Raw genomic sequence first — 21811 nt, 5'->3', positions numbered from 1 at the left:
TAGTTAACATAGAAATATCTTATGCGTTATTTGTGATCTACAACTTACAGGGTACATAACCAACTGACGAAATTGGTAAGTCATTGTTGTTTATGTGGATTATTAATTTTATGTGACAGTACACTAAAACGAAAGAAACTTCATTTTATTAGCCCGGATGGCGTAACACAAAGCAATGTTGTCTTTTTTAACATGTATTTATGCTTAATGTTATAATATATAACAAATTAAATAAAGAAATTCAGAAATCCTTTGACAATGTTGCTTATGAACGTATCTATTCAAAACCATAACTCAAGGTTAGGGTTAGAATATAATGTTTATTTATAAACGAAACTACCAAGTACCTTATTTGTTTTTTTTATTAACTTGAGATCATAACGGTAGCTAGTAAATATCTAGTATAATAGTACCCAAATTTAATGGAACATTAATATAATTAACTATTGTAACAAATAGAAAAATAATTGAAATGAATGTTCAATGTTAAAACGCCGTCTTTATTAAAGTTATGTCAATTTAATACAAAAATTAAGTGTGATAATAAATACTGGAGTTTACTTCATATTATTACCTCTTTAGTCTCACGCAACCCTTTACTGTATAAGATTAATATTAATTGATAGACCTGTGTCCAACGTTACTAAATCCTTATTTATATAGGACATCGAGAGGAGCAACGTAAAGAGAAGTTGAGCGGAAAGGCGCACTGCTGAGGCGGGAATAGGGCGAGGGCGCCTGAGGGGGACTGGGATCGAGCGAAATTTGAGTGTGGGAACTGAGAGAAGGGCTGACAAAGCGTTTCTATCAGTAACACATAGCTGATCCGTAGTACCTACTCCTCCTATATCACATATCTGAGAATGAAAGTAACAAATCTTATAACGACGTTCTTTGACATTTAGCAAAGAAAACTAATTACTATGTTTTATTTGTATTATCTTGTTCGTTACTATTATAATAATGAATTTTTCTTGAGATTAATATTCACCAGAATTGAAAGAAACAAAAAAGCTGTGAATATTTTTCTTATCTGATAAGAATTTCGAAGTCGTTAGGCGATAGAAGAGATAATAGTGAAATTGTTAGAAAAAAGAGCTACTATATATTTGAATATACAAAAACTTGATATCATTACTATATCAGTACTATTATCGTTGCGTTTTATTTAGGTACGACGGAATTGTATCTCGTCTCCAGTTAATCTCACAGAATTTTAATAATTTATAAATGTATCAATTGGTTTAATGAGAATAAGGAAATACGACATCAACGATACATTACACAACTTTTAAGGCCTTGCGGTGTTTACGGCTCGTGTACGTTCATCCTATATATAGCCAATAAAAGCTTAAAGTATAAATTTAAATTCTACATAGTATGTTTTTTTTTAACTTCTTAAACTTCCTCTTTCCAAATTACATTTTGCGATTAAACGATGTTTGTAACAATTACAACTCAGTATTTTACAAAGCAAGTATGGTATTATTGTGTAAATGATAAAAAATGCGTATTGAGTTATAGTTATCAAGTTTAAACCTAGACTTTTATGATCTTAGCATTAAAGGAAAAGTGAACATTCTTATTCAGTACATTACGTAAGAGGATTCAAATAGTTGAATTTTAGATTTAAACTTCAGCAAGTGCCATTTTAGATTTTTCTTTTTATGCAATTTAAAATATTTTAATTTTTATCCTTAGATGTGATTACTATACAACGAGGTATTATTAGACATTATTATTTTTTATACATAAAATGCAATTTGAAGAAAAATTTTCATATATGAATTTTGCTTATTTTGTTTTATTTGTTTTACATTTATATCACCATGATCTAAAAAAATCCCTCCATCGAGTGTGATACAAACGCCTGAACGATAATATTCTTTTTTGAGATTAGATAAGAATAGTGCTAGTTTATTACGTAAGGCGCTTTATTTTTTTCTCTTAAATAATGCTTTTATTAAATAAAACTATCTAACAATAAAGATTAAACTTACCTTCTTATTTTACCAAAAGTTTTAATTGTATAGAATTTATTCATATTTATATATTTTTACAGTTTTATGAATAAAACGATATTAATAAAGCATTTATAAATTTTATATTTTTTAAGGATACGTAATATATTATACTATTTAACGCATCGGTATTGTTTAGATTGGATTTATTAAGTTGCAACACTTTTATAAGTATGTTATAATCAGCGCTACATTTGGCTATTATTCTACGTTTAGAATCTCCGATCTTTTAAAATTTCGACTTACCCGCCTTTTTAATAACTCTTACGTTTCTGCTCTATTTTCACTTAATATATCGTATATTTTAACGTATTTAGAATAAAAGAAATAAAAGATGGATGTTCGTATTACAACTTTTACAAATCCATTTTCATTCTTTTGTATTTTGGACCAGTGTGATGAAAGCGACAAGTTCATAACAGAAATTGCGGATGATATCAATATGATGTCAAGTAGAAATAACATAACAACTTTTAATCATGGTCAAGTAAGTTCATTTAAATGTAGTTTATAGTTTTGTACTCGTGGCACAAAAACATCTTGCTATAAACGTCTAAAAGTATGTTGCAGTTATGTGGAATAACAAGTGGGCTCGGGGAGTCGTTTCACTGGAGTCGCGGCTGCTCATTTGGTTAATAGACTATGGTGTGTTTTTGCGTCCCAGCAATAATACAATTTTTCTAGATTTACCGTCACAGTTTCGAAAATTACCTTCAAAAATATTTGAGGCCAGCATTCATGGTGTGGTACCACTAGATAAAGTAATTTTTCTATGTATTTATATGTAAATTATAACACTTGTTATGATGTAGATATTAATTTTGTTTAGTTTACAATTAATTTTGAAATTATATCTATAAAATATAAATGTATTTGTGAAATATTGATTCCCTAAATTTGGAATGCATATCAAATTTTGCCTTAAGTTTGAAATATATATAAAATTAATTATTTAAGGTGTTGACTGAGGAATGCAGAATAAAAAATCAGTTGGCAACATCTTGGACTCCAGGCACTATTGAACTAGCAAAACAATTGATTATAAAGGCTGCCAAAATACATTTTCAGCCTATTGCTCTTTTGTCCACACAACACAATGATGTGGTATTTCTGAAAGAATGATTTCTTAATTTAATTTTCATTGGAAAATACATTTTGAAAGCTTAATATGGATGGTATTTGCAGGTGATTGGAAATCTATATTTGGATATACCTGATAAGGGCATTGTCAATTTAGTTGATGAGCTGAATACATGGCCTATATTTTTGGAAAAAAATATAAAACATTATGTTGCTAGTTGGTTGACTTCTTTCTTTTCTTTGCTTATCAAAAAGTTCATACAGATAAATATGTCTGTAGGGCTTAAGTATTCAAGTTAATGCCATTATCCTTTTTCAGATCTTTCTAACTTCTATATTACTCGTAAAATCCATCATGCTTGTAAGTTGAAGCCAAATATAACATTTAAGTTACCACTTGTAACATTGCAGTTGAGCCTTGAAAACTATCTTGATATTATAGAAAACAAAAAGGCAGATAGTACTTTGAACAATATGTCTGTTTTGGATGACACGAGTACTTTGATAGATTTCACAAAACCAGAAAAATATAAAAGTAAACATAAAATATCACCTGAAGATATACAGAAGTATGCTAATAGATATATATTTATAAATGGCAGTGAGCATAACGTTTTGACAATATTAATAAATAAGGCCAGAGATTTAAACATGTGTGAACGGTACAAGGATTATGATCTCAAGTCTATTGGAAGAGGAATATCAAATAGAGCATCAACATTCGATAAGCTGTAGCTACTTGACAGACCTTTGTGAATGACTTATATTCTTTTTTGACAATTTTTTGTTTTGTTTCTGGAATTTCCACTATAGAACCTTATGTTCCCATAACTTCAATACTTTCTACACTGAGTTTAAAATATTTAGAAAGTATTTAATCATGATAAAAATGTTTGTTTTCCCATTTCTTTTTTAATGTTATTTTATTTAATAAAATAAAAGCAATAAATATTTTTGTGACATTTTATTTTTATATACAAATAGAAATTCGTCACTTACGTGAATAATCTTAGTTAAACTTATATAAACTTAAGGCTACACTGTACATAGCTGTACGTTCAAAAGGCAGTATGTCTGAGAGATCGAATATTGGAATAACAGGTGACAAGTCGGATATTATTGGATATAAAAATTTAAACCGTTCATATTAAAATATAGATCAAGAAGTGAAATCTGTTTTAATAATGTTATCTTTGCATAATTTTAAGAACTAAGTGTCGTAGAATCCTTATATAGTTTAAAATTATGGGAATCACAGACGGATGCCGGGGTTGGTGCTGGCTACGTAATTGAGGAGTTCGTCAGAGTCCTCACAGACGATGGGTTTCTCGTGGTAACACGCGACGTCGTGCCAAGCGATACCGTCGTTGTAAACATTGTTGAGGATGCTGAGACAAGACTCTGATGTGCCATTGATGTCGAACTCCGCATTGTCTGGCTGACGTAGCTTCTTGTGACCGGTTTGTGACCAAGGGTTGTAGCCCCAGCCGTTGGGAATCTATAAGTAGATATTTCTGGATATTAATTCTATTTTTAAACAAAAAAGTACCTATATGTGATAAAATTTACGTTTGTTATGAAAATGATATGTGCATTTTCTCAACGGACGATAATGATATTCATGTATTAGTGTACGTACCTGATTGGTAGGTCCAATCTTTTCACGGTTAGCAGACCAGAACCATCCGAGCAAGTTTTTAGGTTCCAAATCTTTACGGGATTCGCAACCCTTGAAGTCGCAAAGACGACCAGAAGTCCAGATGTACGGCACGTCACCTGTAGAAAATGAATATATTAATATTTGATGATAAGCTATATTTATAAGATTACTTATATCTTTATAATATCTGGTAAAAAATAAAAAATTAAATTTATTTATTTTATTTATAAAAAGTGACATCTAGCGATCGTTTAAGGTACTATCACGCGTAGTCACGAATTCTCTCGTTAAATGGTCTATAATATAAATATTATAGTTTGTGCAAATTTTTTGATAGCGTTTAATAAAATCTCAAACTTATTTTAACTTATTATTACCATATCAATTGTAACATAAACAATAATATTACCAATTAGGTATAAGTTACCATGTGATTAACAATGTAATAATTAGTCATTTACCTTGTTGGATAAGCTTGAAGATTAGATTATTTTCCTCTTGTGTTTCCATGGACACGAGATCCATGCAGTATTCTCGGCAGATGTTGCGTCCATCCAGCCAGTCAACTTTCCTGTTTGCTAGTTCAGGAACGTGACCGCTGTAGAAATAGTTGTGACCACGATAGAAGAATTCTTTTGGTCCTGCAAAACGAACATTATTATATTTATTAATTCATTAAATCAACGTATTTTCTTAATATTTTTTTTTGTTAATTAGAGGGTTTGTCATATTTTTCATTATATTTTATTGTATTTGTCAGTAAACAGAATATTTATTTCTAACAATTATGAGACTTAATTGGATTTATTAAGAAAGTGATGAAGTAATAGTATTTCATATAAACGATGAATCGATTGCAATAAAACTTCATCGATCCACGGTCATGACGTTGACCAGAACTGAATACATTAGACGATAAAGGTTCCTAATATACAAAGCACAACGACCTTTACGACAAACCTAACCTCACTCGTTAGACAGTCAACAACAGAATTCATCGCATAAGCATTGCACAACCAAATCTCAAAGATATCTATGAAATAAATGTTTGGTTATCTAGTAGAATCAAAAACTATTTTAATATCATGTACGTTTATTATCGTTCCGAGAGATTATTGGCAGTGTAGATACCGTCTGATGACCTAGTCGAACAGACGCGCTTGTCACGCGGTAAGAAGTAAGTAGGCCAAGGAATCCGTACCTACGAACATTTTTATATAATATGTAAACAGAATATTTGATGTATCTAATTGGCTACTTATACAATAACATCTCATGAGGTCGTCGCACCAAGTAAATAAATTCGCCTATAAATCCAAATCGGATTACTTTCACTCAATTAATTCAATCTTTAGAAATACATTCATGGACACAACAATAGCAAAAACGTACATAATGAGATGCAATTACGGAGTTGAATGTGCTAAAATTTCGCACGACGAACAAACAGCGAATGAGACCTTGCGCGCTGACAACCAAACATATTGACGATGGTGAGATAGGCGCACAATAGACAGAGAACAACTGCAAGTTGAACCGATACCAAATGACGATGCTGTCTATTAAACATGACTATAATAATGTGCGTGCCATTTGTCTATCAATAAATTAACATTGCAATGATAATGATATAATGTTATATAATTACCTAACATTGTTTCTTCATAAAAAAAGACTATCATTACATTGTATGGCCTAACACCTTGACGTCTTAAATATCTGTCAACGTTAAATTATGATTACATGCTATCAAGTGTCTATTCATCTTTAAACATTTAATAGCGTATTAAAACTTAGCTTGAAACAATGTGAGTTTTTACAATGAATGGCAAAATTAGAAGGTTGTGTTTGTAAGAAGGCTGAATTGCAACATCTTTAGTTTCGTGATTTTGTTGAACTCCTTAATGAATAATAAACTTTTATAGATATCAAAATTAATGGAAAATGACGTACTTTGAATAAAGCATGTAAGATCTCACCACCTTGAACTTTAAATACAGCCAAAAACTCTTAGTTTCACTGTAGGTAATTGACTTAATTATAGTGGTAATAATTCCAACATACTCGTTTTAAAGAACCAAACAAGTCTAAACATGTTAATATAACTTGTCAATTCAAAATAACTTTCTGTAATGAATTGGCAGGTCCACTTTGTATGTTAAATAAAGTAACGCTTTGTGTGTGTTTTGATGAAAATGCAACATAAGGGTCGTTCACATGAATTAAATGTATGAATGATAAAACATTTAGTATCTTACTATCAAAATGAAATAAATTTTTGAAACAATATTATTATAATTCTCAAAGAGATTTTTTCCTCTTTCCATTACGACTTAATCGTTATATTTTATATATTCAAATTTCCCATAGTTTTTTTATTGTGGTTTTAAGTTTCATATGCGTGTTTTATTTCTGAACATAATAATAATAAGTTTATTTTAGACGACTTACTGAGAAATAATTAATTGTTCTACGAAGCAACTACAGTTTATGTGGAATAAACACACACAAGCAAAAATACTTATAAATATTTATTAAATGTATTTATAGTATATATATATTTGTATAGTTTTAGCAGAAACAAATCCTTCTCTTTTATATAAAATACATGATTCACTTAGAAGAAAATTTCAAAGCACTCGCGAGAGAAAATATTTTTAGTGTTAACAGTATTAACCTGAATAGTTCTGGAAGCTTTCAGTGAAAATACTTTAGGCTTGCCAATATCAATTTTATTTCTAAGAGATGAATTCCTTTTTTAAAATTACCACATTTTTAATCTTAATTTGTTCTTTAACTAAAATATCTATTTATCAAAGCAATCGTTATTGTATTGTCTTATAAAGTTTTAGAGCGTCCGACCTACGTAATAAAAAAAACTATAACAAATCAAGAGGTAATGTATGTTTGTGGGCATAAAACAAATATTTATATGAACTAAGCTTAACCTTGCCCGGGAAAGCGGCACCTATGTGTGTTTTTGAATTATCAACATACTAAACAATCATAATGTGGAAAATAAACAGTGTTACAAGTCTATCCTTATTATGCATGTAATATAATCTAAGATTTCTAATTCATTTTGGTACTTTTTTTTAAATATTTAATTTAGGAAAATCAAAAAATAAAAAGAGCTTAGCACGTAATAAATTCTAAGTATATTCTATATTACTTTCTTTAAATAATCTCAATGAGAATAAAATGAACACGTTTGTAACTAACTACTGCATAAACTTGAATTTCTTGACTCAATGACGAGATCATATTTGAACCTGTTACTGTGGGTACATTCATTTAAATCGTCTTTCTATCACGGAACAGTTCACCTACTAAAGCATCAGTGTTAATTCATTATGAGTTTAACTTTACGGTGCTTTGCACATATGTACTTATTTTTTTAACTGCTTGTAGTATATAATAAAGATTAGGAATAATTTACAAGTCACATATTATTATTATACTTAGACTGCCACAAAAACGAATGAAACTTCAATTGATTACAAAATGTTGTACTCTCCAGGGCTGCTGTTACCTACCTACCTACTGTTATCTGAACTCGCTACGCCCAATTCATAGCAACAAAGTACAAAACGTAGGTATACGTAAGATAGGGAAAACCGTTTTCCGGGGCCCGGCACGTGCGAGATCTAAACGAGGGTTCACAGCCTTGAAGGTTCATCGACCTACAGCTTTTACTTTTATTAGAAAGTATGCGTGGAGTTTAATGTTAATTTCAAAAATTTCATTACCAAATGTTTAAAGCATTTCGTCCAATGTTTGAGTTTGTCTAAGGCTTCGGTGTCTCTGTTATGTTCTGTTCTTGAAATTTTTGTATGAGGAAAAATATTTGGCTGTATTTCCAAATTGGCCTCATCAAACAGTCCATGTGACCTTTTAAGGTTACGTATCAGAGGTCAAGGTAAATATTATTTCATATGTGTAGTTATTTCTTCAATTAGGCTCCATCAATTAGTATCTCTGTTTTATTATATTTTTTAGAAAGGTCAAGTGATTAATAACATTAAAGGCGAGTTCTAAATGACGATTTAAGAATTAAATAGTTTTGTTAAATTCGAAATACAAATCTATTAAACGCAACATTTTATTTAAAAACAAAGTTCTTAACTTATAAAGCGAACAACCGCTAACATGTTTGTAGACTTTTATTTAGGAAGATAAGAACAAACATTAAATAAATTTCTTCACTTCCAACTTCACTACGTGAAAGCAGACCATGCACGGAACTCAGATCAGTTTTCTTTATAATGATTGGCACAAGTCCATTGACATTAAAAAAAATAATCAAGAAAGTAAAAAAAAAAAGATATGTACTCGCATATATATTATATACATAGAGATTCAGTGTTCGTTACATTAATTGCATTTGTTCAACATACTTATGGTGTGTATCATAAATGATTGATCATTTTATTATGATAAGATAATATAAAAAAAGAATCAATAAACTAAATTTAACTTACGGTTTGCGCATTTCTGTGGCACCGGTAATGAGAGGAACCTGCCAGGTTTCTGAGCCGCTGCCAACGCCGCAAGCATTACTGCGCAAGCTGCCACCAGCCACGCTTGCATCTAGAAGTAAAAAAATAGTTTTAATATGGCTTATAACTTATCATTTATCATATATTATTTTTATTATTGCAATATACAATAATAATCGATTCTTAATATCTTCATAGTGTAGAAATGTTTATTCAAAAATTATATTTAAATGTATATTTAAGTGGGTTTCATTTAACTAAAATCATATTAGGAGATTTTTTTCAGAATGAAGTAATTAAGATTCTTTATAAATACAATAATATATTTCACATATACAAATGAAAGTACAAGTCAAATAAGTTTCACCCAGACAACTGATAATGGCTTCCATTCGTATGATGGTTTGGACAAAAAAATAACCAAAATATAATAGTGAAAGAAACATGACTTTTATTTTAATCCGCTACTTAACTTTCCAAAGTCCAACCATTATCAAATTAATTTATTTCTGAATCCAAGAAAATTAATACATGTAACCATAATTACATAACACAGGGGTTGATTAAGTTTAAGAAATAGTCTAAATAAAAAATCTCTAGGGATTAAAAGTCACACGTCGCATGGTTTTCTTGATGGTCTTTGGTGTACGCGCAGCCTTATACCAATAGGTATGAGGTTAATAGCATTTTAATATGCCCGTCCAAGATACAAGAGTAATGAGTAAAAGATAATCAAATTGATAAATGACTCAACCCCAAAAACATTTCGCAATATTGATTATTTATCGTTAGTGAGACATCGGTTACGCATTACGCAACTTGGTCACCATATCGGCGAGTCCACTTCAGCGTGTCGCCGGTGTAATTAGATTAAGGTATTACTTTAATATATTACGTAATATCAAAGCAGGTTAAAAAAGCAATATAATACGCACAATAATATTACGTCATCGATATATTTTCAAGTGTACTGCAGCATTGCACATAATCGACGATCTTTTTTGGCGGTCAGAGATGTGTTAGCAATATCAGATACCTTATGAAATAGTTTTACTATATTTGTGATAACATGTAGGTGTAGATATGAAAATACTATCCCGAGTACAATATTTAGCTACTGATTTCTGTTCCATTATGTTAGGGCTTATAATATAAAAGTACAGCAAAGGGCTACGTTTAAATTTTGTACTGTAAATATCTCATTATCTGTTTACGTAATAAGTAAAACTTAAGAAAGCGTCGAAAAAAGGCTTGGCATGCTCGTTTATATTTATTTTTAGTTTCCTGTCGGTGTGTAAGTCCAAAATATATTTTTCTATTGATTTTTTTTTAAGTCTAAACCTAAAAATGCTTTATTTTAAATTGCCCAAAGTATTCGACGCTGTTCCAACAGATGTTGATATAAATTATAGCTACATTTGATTGTTTTTCATCTGACTGAGCTTGAACGAGCGGTATGTGAGCACGTCTGTCTGGACATTGAGCAGGCGGCGCCGTGTGCTGTTACATAACGATCGGCCCGGACAACCAGCCGACAACAATACACGAAATACATCGACCTAATTTATAAACAAGCGTTAAACGCAAAACCGTGTCACAGTGACAATGGAGTCGCTAGTAGAACCTTTTTGTCATATTCTTCCACATAATCACACACTATTTAAGTCAAACGTTAAGTAACATGTTTACCAAGAACGAATAAAAACATTAAAAGGAATTGATGTAAGGATCTTATTACTGGCGTCTAAAAGCGTCGATGAGTAAACCAGTTGATAGCGATATGTACATAAGATTGTTTATGCTAATCTAATCTCTATAGCATCACATTAAGCATAAAAGCTGCTTGTATGAGTACCCGGAAGCAGGTGGCTGTCGTTATGCAGAGAAGTCATCTAATATGTGTACAGTAATTCCAACCTTGACACGTTTTACTGCTTTTAACTGATGTAATAATTGTAAGCGAATAATTACAAGGCATCAATATGAATAAGTCTCGTCATCACGATAAGACGTGAGGGCGCATCGTGAGCTTTCAGGGTTAAATGTAATCAATTTTCTGGGTCGAATATAAAAATCACAACTGTCAATGCTGACATTGATATGTAAACAAATACATAATATAAATACGCTTCGTTTGAATATTCATGTAAATTAAAACAATGTTGCCATATGTAATAAATTAATGTATTAACTTACACAGTACAAGATGAATGACCATAAACGAAATAGGAACTGATAGACAATTATTTCCTATACATCCTGGAATGAAACCTTATAAGAGCAGCTGACCTTTGAATTTTATCTTCATATTTTTTTTCTTTTATGCGCTTAATTAAGTATAATCTGAGCAAAACGAGCTAAATAAATAAAGCCTTTTTAGAGCATAACAAACTCGCAAGAAACCCGCTCAAATGTTATGATACTTCAGATTCAACCAATCGCAAATTTAGTGCGAGGTTCTACCACAAAGTTTTGCAATCGACGGTTATCCATCAGTTGTTGTTGTGTTCACGATGTCGTGAGATGCTTTGTAGAACAGAGAATTGAAAGGATACGCTTTACAAGAATCACTTACTAATCATTTAAATTATTTCATTGCTGAATAACTAGCAAATATATTTGTGACAGAATGGAGGTTGTATTATAAAAATTTAGAACTTTTTTGAATCAAGATAAACTAAATAACAAGTAATTGAAAATTCTATTGCCAACTATAATTAATGTTTAGTCCTTTTATAAAATGCTAATTATATTTAATCTTCTATGTCTCTATTTCATTTTAATTAATTGTTTTTTTTTTTAATATACACAATACTACTCGCACAATCTTGGCAATGTACCTATACTCGTAATGATGTTTAACTTATTCAAATTTATTAAGCTGCTTTCCAGTTGAAGCGAAAATTTTAACGTCAAAAACATAATCCTCTTTGTTGATACCGACGCAGTCTAGTAAAATAATAAATAGTCTCAAAATTCATTCATAAGAATATATATATTTGACATCTTTACGTAATATCAAAACAGAAACACAGCCTTGTCATTACAACAGTCTTTGTAATCTGTCATTGGTATGCCATGATATGACACCGCGAAAGCTCAGTAGCCATTACTATTCTATGCATGATTTGACTTAACATATTCGTCCACCGGTTGCGTCTTCATAACATAATGAAACTTTTTTGTTACTGTCCACGTAATTGACATTTGAAATTTCTGATTTGAATACTTGTACCTACATAATTAAATGCGGTAAAAATGTTACCTTTATCTAAAATATCAAATGTTCCAAATATTCTAGAGTCATTAAAGGACACTGTTCTTATAAACAGATGATGTAATCAATAATAATAGTTTTAATGATTTTATGATACATATTAATCAGTTAGCAATTTATTGCAGAACATGGTTGAGGTGGGTTATTTATGTGTGACATTTAACCGATCAAGGGTTTTCACCCTACGGCCGGTGATGTAATTGTGATGGAATTGATTGGAATCAATTAATATGAGAACGATAAAAATATATATATTTTGAAGCGAATTTCTATATACCTATCGGTTTTATTAGTTCGTAATGAGTGATAAAATTTTTCGCTTCTTTTAATTATACTGTCTTTTATTTTTATAAATAACATTTTAAAACAAAGCCACAGAGTAAAATTGCTCTATTTGCGATTTTTTTTTTGTTGGATTTCGTTCATCAGTTAATAATTTTGTCATCCGTCCTTTAAATTATTCTTTATACAAGTTAATAGACTATAGATAACGCTTGATATTTGATAACTGATACACATAATGACGCAAAACTTATTCTTAATCTGATAAATGTGTATAGTTTTGAAATAACATGCATTATTTAAATTAGATAGTGTTTTTGGTTTTCGGGTTGCAAAAATTGCATAACAATCTAGTTTGAAGTTACTTAATTAGCATTTCGATAGTTTTGACTGCATTGATGTAATGTTGGCATAATTAAATAGTTCATGGTCCTCTAACACAATCAGTATATATATATAATTAAGAAATACAAGAGAATCTTTAGTCTGTGCACATCAATGCTACCTTTTACTAGGGCTTCAATCGACTCTACATTATCATGTAATGTTTAATGGCCTTTATTGTATTGAAATTCAATTATAATACACACGTTGGCACGATCCAAAAGGCTTTTGCAATATTTGATAATCTTTTGTTGCCACATAGTCAAAAGCGACTACGCTATTTATTATAAGACACGAGGAATTATATATTAAATACATGTATATATCTCGGGTAAGATATAAATCTATTTTATATGTTTTTTTTAATAATAACGCAATCCATAGAGAAGACATCAACGCGCTTCATTGTAATTGCGACCGTAGCTTGGGTCTAATTACGAAATATAACCTTAACCTTGTAGTGGAAATACAATGGGCAGTAATAATTTGCGTTGAGTATTAACTTCTTTAAAATAATATGCCTAATTGTTTTGATATCCATAAAATTTAACCGAATTGTTTTGATATCTTTTATCTAGAGGAACTCACAGCGTGAATACGTCAGGAGATTAAGACATAAAATAAAGCCTATGTAATATATTTGGTATCAATTCTATCCTTGAACAATTACGAAAACCATCTGTCAGTACAGATCATCGCAATGAACATAGCTCTGTGTGACATTTATCGTCCTTTAAACGAAAACTATTCGTTACATCCACCAACCGAATGCTAGGTGTCAATAGATATTATTTAATATCGTTGCAGTATCTAAATATATACATTATGAATGGAAGGATTAATTAAAAAAAAAAACAATAAAAGTAAGCAAGCAGCTAGTTTTAGTGGTTGCACAATACGTCCTTCGTGTACAAAATGCACTGTAATCATATGCCGGCATCGCATTGTACAGTTCTCCACCGTGGGATCCGGGTTTTTGCTGTCTTCCAAACATTAACGTATTTCGTTCAAAGCCAGTTACTATAGTTATTTTGAAGAAAACTTGAATACAAAAGGCTTTACTAAAATATAAGTATATTAATTAAAGATTAAATGTATCTACACGTACATACACACATATAATACTTTTGATTATACATATGTGTAATTATTCCGTCTCATTATGAATATTTAATTAAATACCTATATTCCTACAACATCTTCTACAGATGATCGGTTTAGGCTTTGTTAATTTAAATAAAAAGCCTTCGTTACGTGGAGAAAAATGTAGACATCTCGACACAACTTTATTGCATTTGTAATTAACTGTTAAAATTTTCTCATCGATTCAACAAGTTTTCACATCAGTTACATAACAGTCAACCTCAATCAAGAGACATGGAAAGAGAGTGAAGCCTTATTTTATACTGGTTAAAAAATTATACAAGTGTCAAGTATTCAACTTTAAAATGCCACAGAAATATGCAACGAAAAGGTTAACGCCGCTTATATTAATAAAAAAAAAAAATATCGAGCCCATAAACCTTTTATTTTACTCAAAAGCTCTAAAAAAATTATGAAGTGATAAAAATAATAGATAGTTCTTCTGTATTTTATCAACGTTACGTAATAAAACCATTTATAAACGACCGACATCCGATATAAGCCAAAATAGGAATGTTATTTTTTAACAGAAACCGGTATTCCAACCTACTTGTTAATATACGATGCTACTACATCACTATATTATGTTAAATGTGCTAAAAAAATAACATATGAAATAGATTGAAGCGTTATAAACATCAAGGTGACCGCTGAATATAAAAAAAATATATTATAACTAAATTTTTCTTAAATACGTTTACCTACTAGTTTTAATTTCATTAGCAGAATTTTTAAATGATATAAATAGTTTTACAATGAAATATAAAATGACAATATTTTAATTTTTAACGTACATATGTACATTCACAAATAAAGAAATATATATGTATACTTATACTTGTTACAATAATTATTATCTTAAATAAAAATATTTTTTCTATACTTTTTTTGTGATATTTTATTTATTCAATAAAATTTCCTTTAATACGATTAACATTTAAAAAAGTAATGATTTAAAGGTTTTGCATATGGTTTGTAACGACGTGACATCTTTGTAACTAATGTTCCCATCGGAAACGACACGATTTGCCTTTTAAGATGGTGAAAACCAAAATTTATGATGTATTTTGTATAAAAATATAAATTATTATTTATCAGTGGTTTCGAAATAATCGGATGACAATATATGCTCCAGTGACACTAACCGTATAAAAAAAAGTAATAATATTTTTTCAGCCAGAGTTATATTACAATAACGGCGAGATTGGTGACAAATGTTTTTATCAAGAATTCAAATATAGAACATAAACATTACGTCCATTGATTTTAAATTTGCTAAATTGGTTCTATAGATTGAAATGACTTAGGCAATAAAACTAAAACTATATCTATAGAAAATGGCTTTAGTAACAGAATATTAAGAAAATCTTATATCAGATAGGAGCGCCTCCGAATTAAAGATCACATCAAATAATTGAAAAGTACTCCTTCTTCAGACGATCGAATACTTGGAATGTCAAAGTCATTGAAGACCCTTAAATAAGCTAGATTTTTTCACAAAAGGAGTAATGTTTAATAATTTTGATAGAATAATTTATTAAGAGCCGTAGAAAAGGGTTTGTGAGAATCTCAACACCGGTGTCGCAATAAGGCTTGACACACATACAACGTTCGTAAACCAAGCATTCAACAAAATACTAACTGTAAGGACACCCAAGAGGTAATCTTATTGTCAATCGCCGTGTCAAGCTGTCTAAGAAGTTACTGCAATCTAGGCACTAACTATGAAGCAATTTATATATTATTTTATACATAAATCGATTTATTTTTGTCAAATTTAAAGCCGCAGATCTAAGATAAAAAACCTTTTTATTTAATATACATATTTTTATAAATAATTATTTATTAACAATGTTTAATTAACCTTTAGGTTTTTCATCTCGATCACAGCATCGAGAGTCCAATATGACTTACCTTGTAAGATTTCAAAAAAGCGTCAGGAAAAAAAAAACCACTAAGACACTTTTGTAATAGCGCGCAGCAGGTTTTGACGAAGTCTTATATAGTGAACGTAGCGGGGATGAGCGCGTGATTATGGAGGGAAGGCGACGTGTGACCAGTGTAACTTGAACCCTTGAACACTAGAAAAAGGGCCCAATTAATTCAAATAATCAAATGCACACATAATTATAGTTCCTTATTTAACACAAGGCATAAGCGTAATAGATTTTTTACAGGACAGTTATATGAAATATTTATTAACCTTATTTTTTTAATAAGAATAAATTAAGTTAAATATTAATTTCGATTGCAAAGTATTTTAAAATTGATTGGAGTTTTACCTTTTGTGTTGTGTCATAAATTTTTATTATTTAATTATTTAAATACTAACAATAAAGTAATGAAGTTATAAAGACATCCCAATGAACAACATGTTTGAACGAAAAAAATGTATTCATTTTATTATAAGGCAAAGTAAGTTAGGTTAGTTATTTGTAATGAGAGCTGAGTATCGTATAAAACAAATATTTATAGAAAATTATTATTTATTTTTTTATTTAATACATTACTTTTATTACGATCAAAATTATTCATGTTTTCTCTACAAGTTTTTTAAATATTTTTTACGTAACAATTTTTTTTTTATGTTACAAACTTTTTTTTTGTTTGTTATATTGTTAGTGGAATAATTTTGATTTAGAATATAAATTAGTATGTACCCGGTGAAAGGTATTAAATAGTGCAAGTTTTAAACACGAACACGTTAGAAAACCGAAGTTGTAATATAAATACTTCAAAATTATATTAAAGATATATAGTTACATTCAAATAAAATATAAGCCGATTGCTCAAACTAACTCGTTTTGTGTGAATTTTATTTATAGGAAATGAATTTATTGGGAATCTTTAAAACAATGAGTTCCAAGAAAAATATTACGATTTTAATCGTAAATCGTAGTAATTCTTGTCATTATAAACTACATACATAAAATAGTTATTGTAAGTTGTGATTATAATTTTTAATTTTCTTTTATTATCGATATTCGTACATGTAAGATATCTTATTAACAAAATTCTTTCTTAACAAGCGTATAAAATAAAAACCTATTCTACCGATTTATTAAGAGTAATCGTTTGAGATAGGTTAGTAATTTGAATTGAAGGCCCAACAGACAAGTGGATCACGAACTCGTTACAATTTAATAATTTGTAGCAGATCGAGATAGAACCTCGTAATATTACATAAATATATAACATGCGTTAAAAAAAATCTTGTATGTTATATATTAAAATATAATATACATAGTGTTTTAAGCAGAGCATACATACAAAGTTTTAAACAGAGCATACATTGACGTCGAATAAAAACGCGAACGTCACGATTATTAAACGATTCAGGTTACATAAATTATACAGAATATAATATTATTTTTAACTATAACCTTGGATTTTATATAAATCTAACTAATTTATAGATACGTCCTCTTAAATAGATCGATTTATAAACGATCCGAGTACGTTTAGGAAGAGATTGCCTTTTAAGCTCAGGGATATCAAGACGATCTTAAACTCGGTATCATAAAATATAGATTACATTTTCAAAGTCTAATAAAATCACAAACAATTACACCTATATATGTATATATATATGTTAATGTATTTTAATAATTAAAAAAAAGGATTTTGTACATAATATTATAGTTAAAGTTTAATTAACTTGGGAAATTGAAGAATTTTGTAGTTAACACTGTAAATATTCTCACTGATATAAAATTTTGAGTACACTCTAGAGTATAACCCAAAACATTTTTTTTTAGCAAATAAGTTAGGTATATAAATTAACGCATATATGCAAAGCTCCAAGGGTCTGTTTATAATGTGAAAACGAAAATATATATAGATATATGTGTTACCCAAACAGGTAAAATTAGGAATTGAAGTTCCTTATATTTGTATTGTATTAAGACAGAAAAAATAATTAAAATTGATATAATCTTCTTTGTGGAATAGTTGTCTGAAATTGAGGAAGAGAAAGTCCAAATCTATTATTAACATCGTCAGTGTGTTTTTTAAATAAAACAGAAACAGATTGGAATTAGAAAATATCACAAATGTAGGCAGATAAGGACAACACACATAATACCATACATTCACACCTCGTCTGCCCGTGATCACGGTTGCTGCAAAGTAACCGAAACGTCGGGATTATGTAGTTTTTAAATAATAAAATCCGCGTAGTAAATCCGAATAATACTAGTTTCATTTAAATGAATACTCGCGAAAATCTTAGATCTCACACATAATACCAGTTTCCATCGACGAACTGCACACGAGACGTTTCCCGTTTCTCATACAACACTGTAATTGGAAGATCATTTATAAAGAACATACTGGAAACGCTTCGTTTGTAGTACGACCATACAAACATATCGTAAGCTTGCTTTCTTCTGAGGTTTCACAAACATAATTCTCTATATAGGGTCCACATACAGCCAAGAGGATCTTGATTGTCATAATATACGTAAGTACCTTAACAGAAGTAATATTCATTATGTTTTAGAATACATAATGGAGGTTCTTATAAATCATCTTTAAATACCTATTATGCTTTTTTTACATTATGAGATGACTGATCACAGGAAACACACACGGATCTGTATTGGCGGATCTCGATCTCGACATTTAATGGTTGCCATCTCAGTAATAAACAGTCATTATGTTGTATATTATATTTTATTTGTTTTAATATTATATTTTCGAACCAATTATTTTAATTTTATAATAACATAAATATATATCTTATTAATCACGATAATTAATAATGTTTTTTGCTTTGTTTAGATTTAGTTAAGACGTAACATATTATACAAAAAAAATCTATCTTTTATACAAACACCATGAATGTTATTTTTTGTTTTAATTTGTGAAGAGGATTTAAGACTGGATAAAAAATGTTCTTGCAGTATTAATTACCCAAGATACAAAATTATCACAGATAATATTTGAGTATTTATGTACATACTGCATTGTAATAACATATAATATGTGAAACAGATTATATTATTTTGTGATATAGTAATTATATTTCAATTAAGTGACTTCATCAAAATTACACTTTTAAACGAAAATTTGTAATATGTACCTCGAGATCAAAATAAAGATGAAGTAGTTTTTTTTTGTCGTGTTTAGATTCAAAGGACATCCGATTTGATAGAATTTTAATTTCATTTTACCTAAATTTGAGTCACACTAAAAACGAAGAGTGAACAGTTTTTCATTAAAAAAATTTTTTTCAGTTCTCAGATTATAGTAATAACGAAGATTTTTGACTAAGAAAGGGAAAACGCTTCGTGTGTAGCGTAACGATTAAAAAACCTTTGAGGACAATCGAAATTTATATTAAGATTCATATTAAATCATTAGAATAATTACATATAGAAAACAAAAAATATAAAAACGATCACACTGGGACATATTAAAATCTATTCTCAGAGAAGTTATAAGTTATAGAATATCTTTTATATCGAAGTACAGTCACAATTTTCCATCTCCTACAGATGTAACATTACATAAGGTTTTAGATACCATTATTTTTGAAGTAAGTAGTATATTGCTGCTTTGTCAATTATTTATATAAAAAACTAAAGAATCTTAATATTTGGAAAGATTTTATTTTGTTACTATTCAAGTATTTGTGATGTGTAAAAAATAGTATCATTATCAAAATTTATTCCTCCGTTATTATAAGTTATTCTTTTCATCACTGGCAGTAATTATATATATCTTTACATCGTAAGGTTCAATGCTTTTGTATACGTGATTTGTGATCATCTCTCACTCTGGTGTCTATGTTGTATACGTGTGTAGGTAATGTATTCGGAGGATTGTATGCTAATGAACTAACCGAATGAGGACCTGACAGCTAAAAAGGATTTGATAACCTCAAATAATATTACGTAATGAATAACTGAGGTAAAATAGAAATAATACTGATTAGGTACGGACTTGTCTATGAATTAGTTTAGAAGTAGCCAGTGAGAAATGATTTAGGTACCACCCAAACAGTGGTTATCATATATCTTGGAACTGTTGCATTGCTTCTGGAGGTATCCGTAGAAACTATTTTTGTTTCTTGATTCTCTAACCTCAATAATTTTACTCATTAAGCGAGTGGACGACGAAAGGAGGCAAAAATAAACAGAAAAACATCTTTTATATTCTTTTATGCTGGATCTTAGAAATTGCTAATACTCAGAAGTGTGAAAGGGCAGTTATTAGAAAATAGCTAAAAGTTACTTTCGATCAACGTTTAACCGTTATGTTATTAATTATGAAAACATGGGACTTATTTTTTATAAAAATTTGAGAATTATGTACTAAAATATTGCGTAATCTGGAAATATTTTTTCCTTTTAAATAATTTCAATCTGTATTATCTGTGTTCTGTGATCAGTGATCTCCGTTTAAGACAATTAGATCTAAAGTATATCGCAAATGAGGTACTGTTATTAAAAGACTGTCGAGACTGAGCGCAAATCTTCTACTCACTACATTAAACTTTAATCTACTCCAAGACTTTTTAAAGAAAAACCGAAACCATCATGAAGAACGGCTTGGAGCATCTATTGAAATTGCCTGTCTGAAAGAGAGAGAAATAGTCTGTAATATTCCGAACTAGCTAATCTGAGATAATCAGAAATCCTTATTTTACCTTAAGACGCGCTCATCGACTAATCTTTAACAATAAGGGTCAGGGAGGCATCTACTGTATGGTATGAACCACAAACGCTTTTCAATTTGAATAAAGAAAATAAATCTTAATTATCAGATCAGAGGTCTCTCTTTGTATAATTGTATTTATTTGTCAGATTGAAAACAATCGCTGCTTACACGTCCGTTATTGTCTTACATGAGAAGAGCATTGTCTTACTGTTTCAATACGCGGACAATGCATATAAATAAATCTTAGTATTAAAATTCTATTTAATACGACCAATAGCATTGACGCAAACGATTTTACTTTCTGGAATTTGATCACTTTGAACATATACCAGCATGTACATGTGTATATGAGAAGCATTATTGAAATAGCAAGCCATAATTTTCTTTAACGTTATAAAGTAAATAAACAGCTGCGATGTATGCTCTTTTGCTTTACATATCATTAGTGCAATTACTTAACATAATACTTTACGCCTCCTACATCAGTAAACACGCATAGGGAGAATAAAGTATCCGACATTCATTACGCATATAAACATATCCGTTGCCTTACCATGATTTTGCATTGCCCAACTAAATACTGACAGTATCTGCGTTCTTATTCATTGATTGTATCATGTGCGAAGATCTTTGAATGAAATTACAAACTGTCTGTAATTACGTTTTGTTGCAAACTTGTGGTAGGGACACTAAAACAGGCAATCGGTTATAATATTGTAGACGTGTTTCTATATAATATATTAGTTATTATGTTGAAATCTTGAAAATTGAAATACTTACATAAAACGATTGATTCGAATAC

At 29.6% G+C, this 21811-nt stretch overlaps 2 protein-coding genes across 3 annotated transcripts; one reads left to right on the top strand and one right to left on the bottom strand.

The window, feature by feature from the left end:
- Positions 1–2214: 2214 nt before the first annotated feature.
- On the top strand, positions 2215–3957 carry LOC116779817 (uncharacterized). 2 transcript variants are annotated; one of them, XM_032674303.2, is made up of 5 exons: positions 2215–2508; positions 2582–2782; positions 2979–3125; positions 3207–3318; positions 3421–3957. In XM_032674303.2, the coding sequence occupies exons 1-5, from the start codon at positions 2356–2358 to the stop codon at positions 3834–3836; spliced, it is 1029 nt and encodes a 342-aa protein (XP_032530194.2). In that variant the 5' UTR covers positions 2215–2355; the 3' UTR covers positions 3837–3957. The 2 variants fall into 2 exon arrangements, with proteins under 2 accessions (XP_032530194.2, XP_032530195.2); XM_032674304.2 differs by having other exon boundaries at positions 2370–2508; positions 2592–2782.
- A 93-nt stretch (positions 3958–4050) lies between these two features.
- On the bottom strand, positions 4051–16402 carry LOC116765288 (uncharacterized). Its single transcript, XM_032654728.2, has 5 exons — positions 16261–16402; positions 9243–9351; positions 5223–5402; positions 4741–4877; positions 4051–4599 (listed from the first exon to the last, which is right to left on the bottom strand). Exons 2-5 carry the CDS (start codon positions 9349–9351, stop codon positions 4354–4356), a joined length of 672 nt encoding a protein of 223 aa, XP_032510619.1. The 5' UTR covers positions 16261–16402; the 3' UTR covers positions 4051–4353.
- Between the last annotated feature and the right edge of the window lie 5409 nt (positions 16403–21811).

The sequence above is a fragment of the Danaus plexippus genome, chromosome 2, assembly GCF_018135715.1.
Source record: "Danaus plexippus chromosome 2, MEX_DaPlex, whole genome shotgun sequence".
NCBI lineage: Eukaryota > Metazoa > Arthropoda > Insecta > Lepidoptera > Nymphalidae > Danaus > Danaus plexippus.
This window is presented reverse-complemented; position numbering and strand designations above follow the sequence as displayed.

What these genes read in the sequence shown, in the direction of transcription:
- LOC116779817 (XM_032674303.2), top strand. Translation starts at nt 2,356, where the DNA reads ATGGATGTTCGTATTACAACTTTTACAAATCCATTTTCATTCTTTTGT. An exon ending in GTGTGGTACCACTAGATAAA is followed by an intron (nt 2,783 to 2,978) that starts GTAATTTTTCTA and finishes TAATTATTTAAG; the next exon opens with GTGTTGACTGAGGAATGCAG. An exon ending in TATAAAACATTATGTTGCTA is followed by an intron (nt 3,319 to 3,420) that starts GTTGGTTGACTT and finishes ATCCTTTTTCAG; the next exon opens with ATCTTTCTAACTTCTATATT.
- LOC116765288 (XM_032654728.2), bottom strand. Translation starts at nt 9,351, where the DNA reads ATGCAAGCGTGGCTGGTGGCAGCTTGCGCAGTAATGCTTGCGGCGTTG. An exon ending in GCCACAGAAATGCGCAAACC is followed by an intron (nt 5,403 to 9,242) that starts GTAAGTTAAATT and finishes TTCGTTTTGCAG; the next exon opens with GACCAAAAGAATTCTTCTAT. An exon ending in AGATTGGACCTACCAATCAG is followed by an intron (nt 4,600 to 4,740) that starts GTACGTACACTA and finishes ATCTACTTATAG; the next exon opens with ATTCCCAACGGCTGGGGCTA.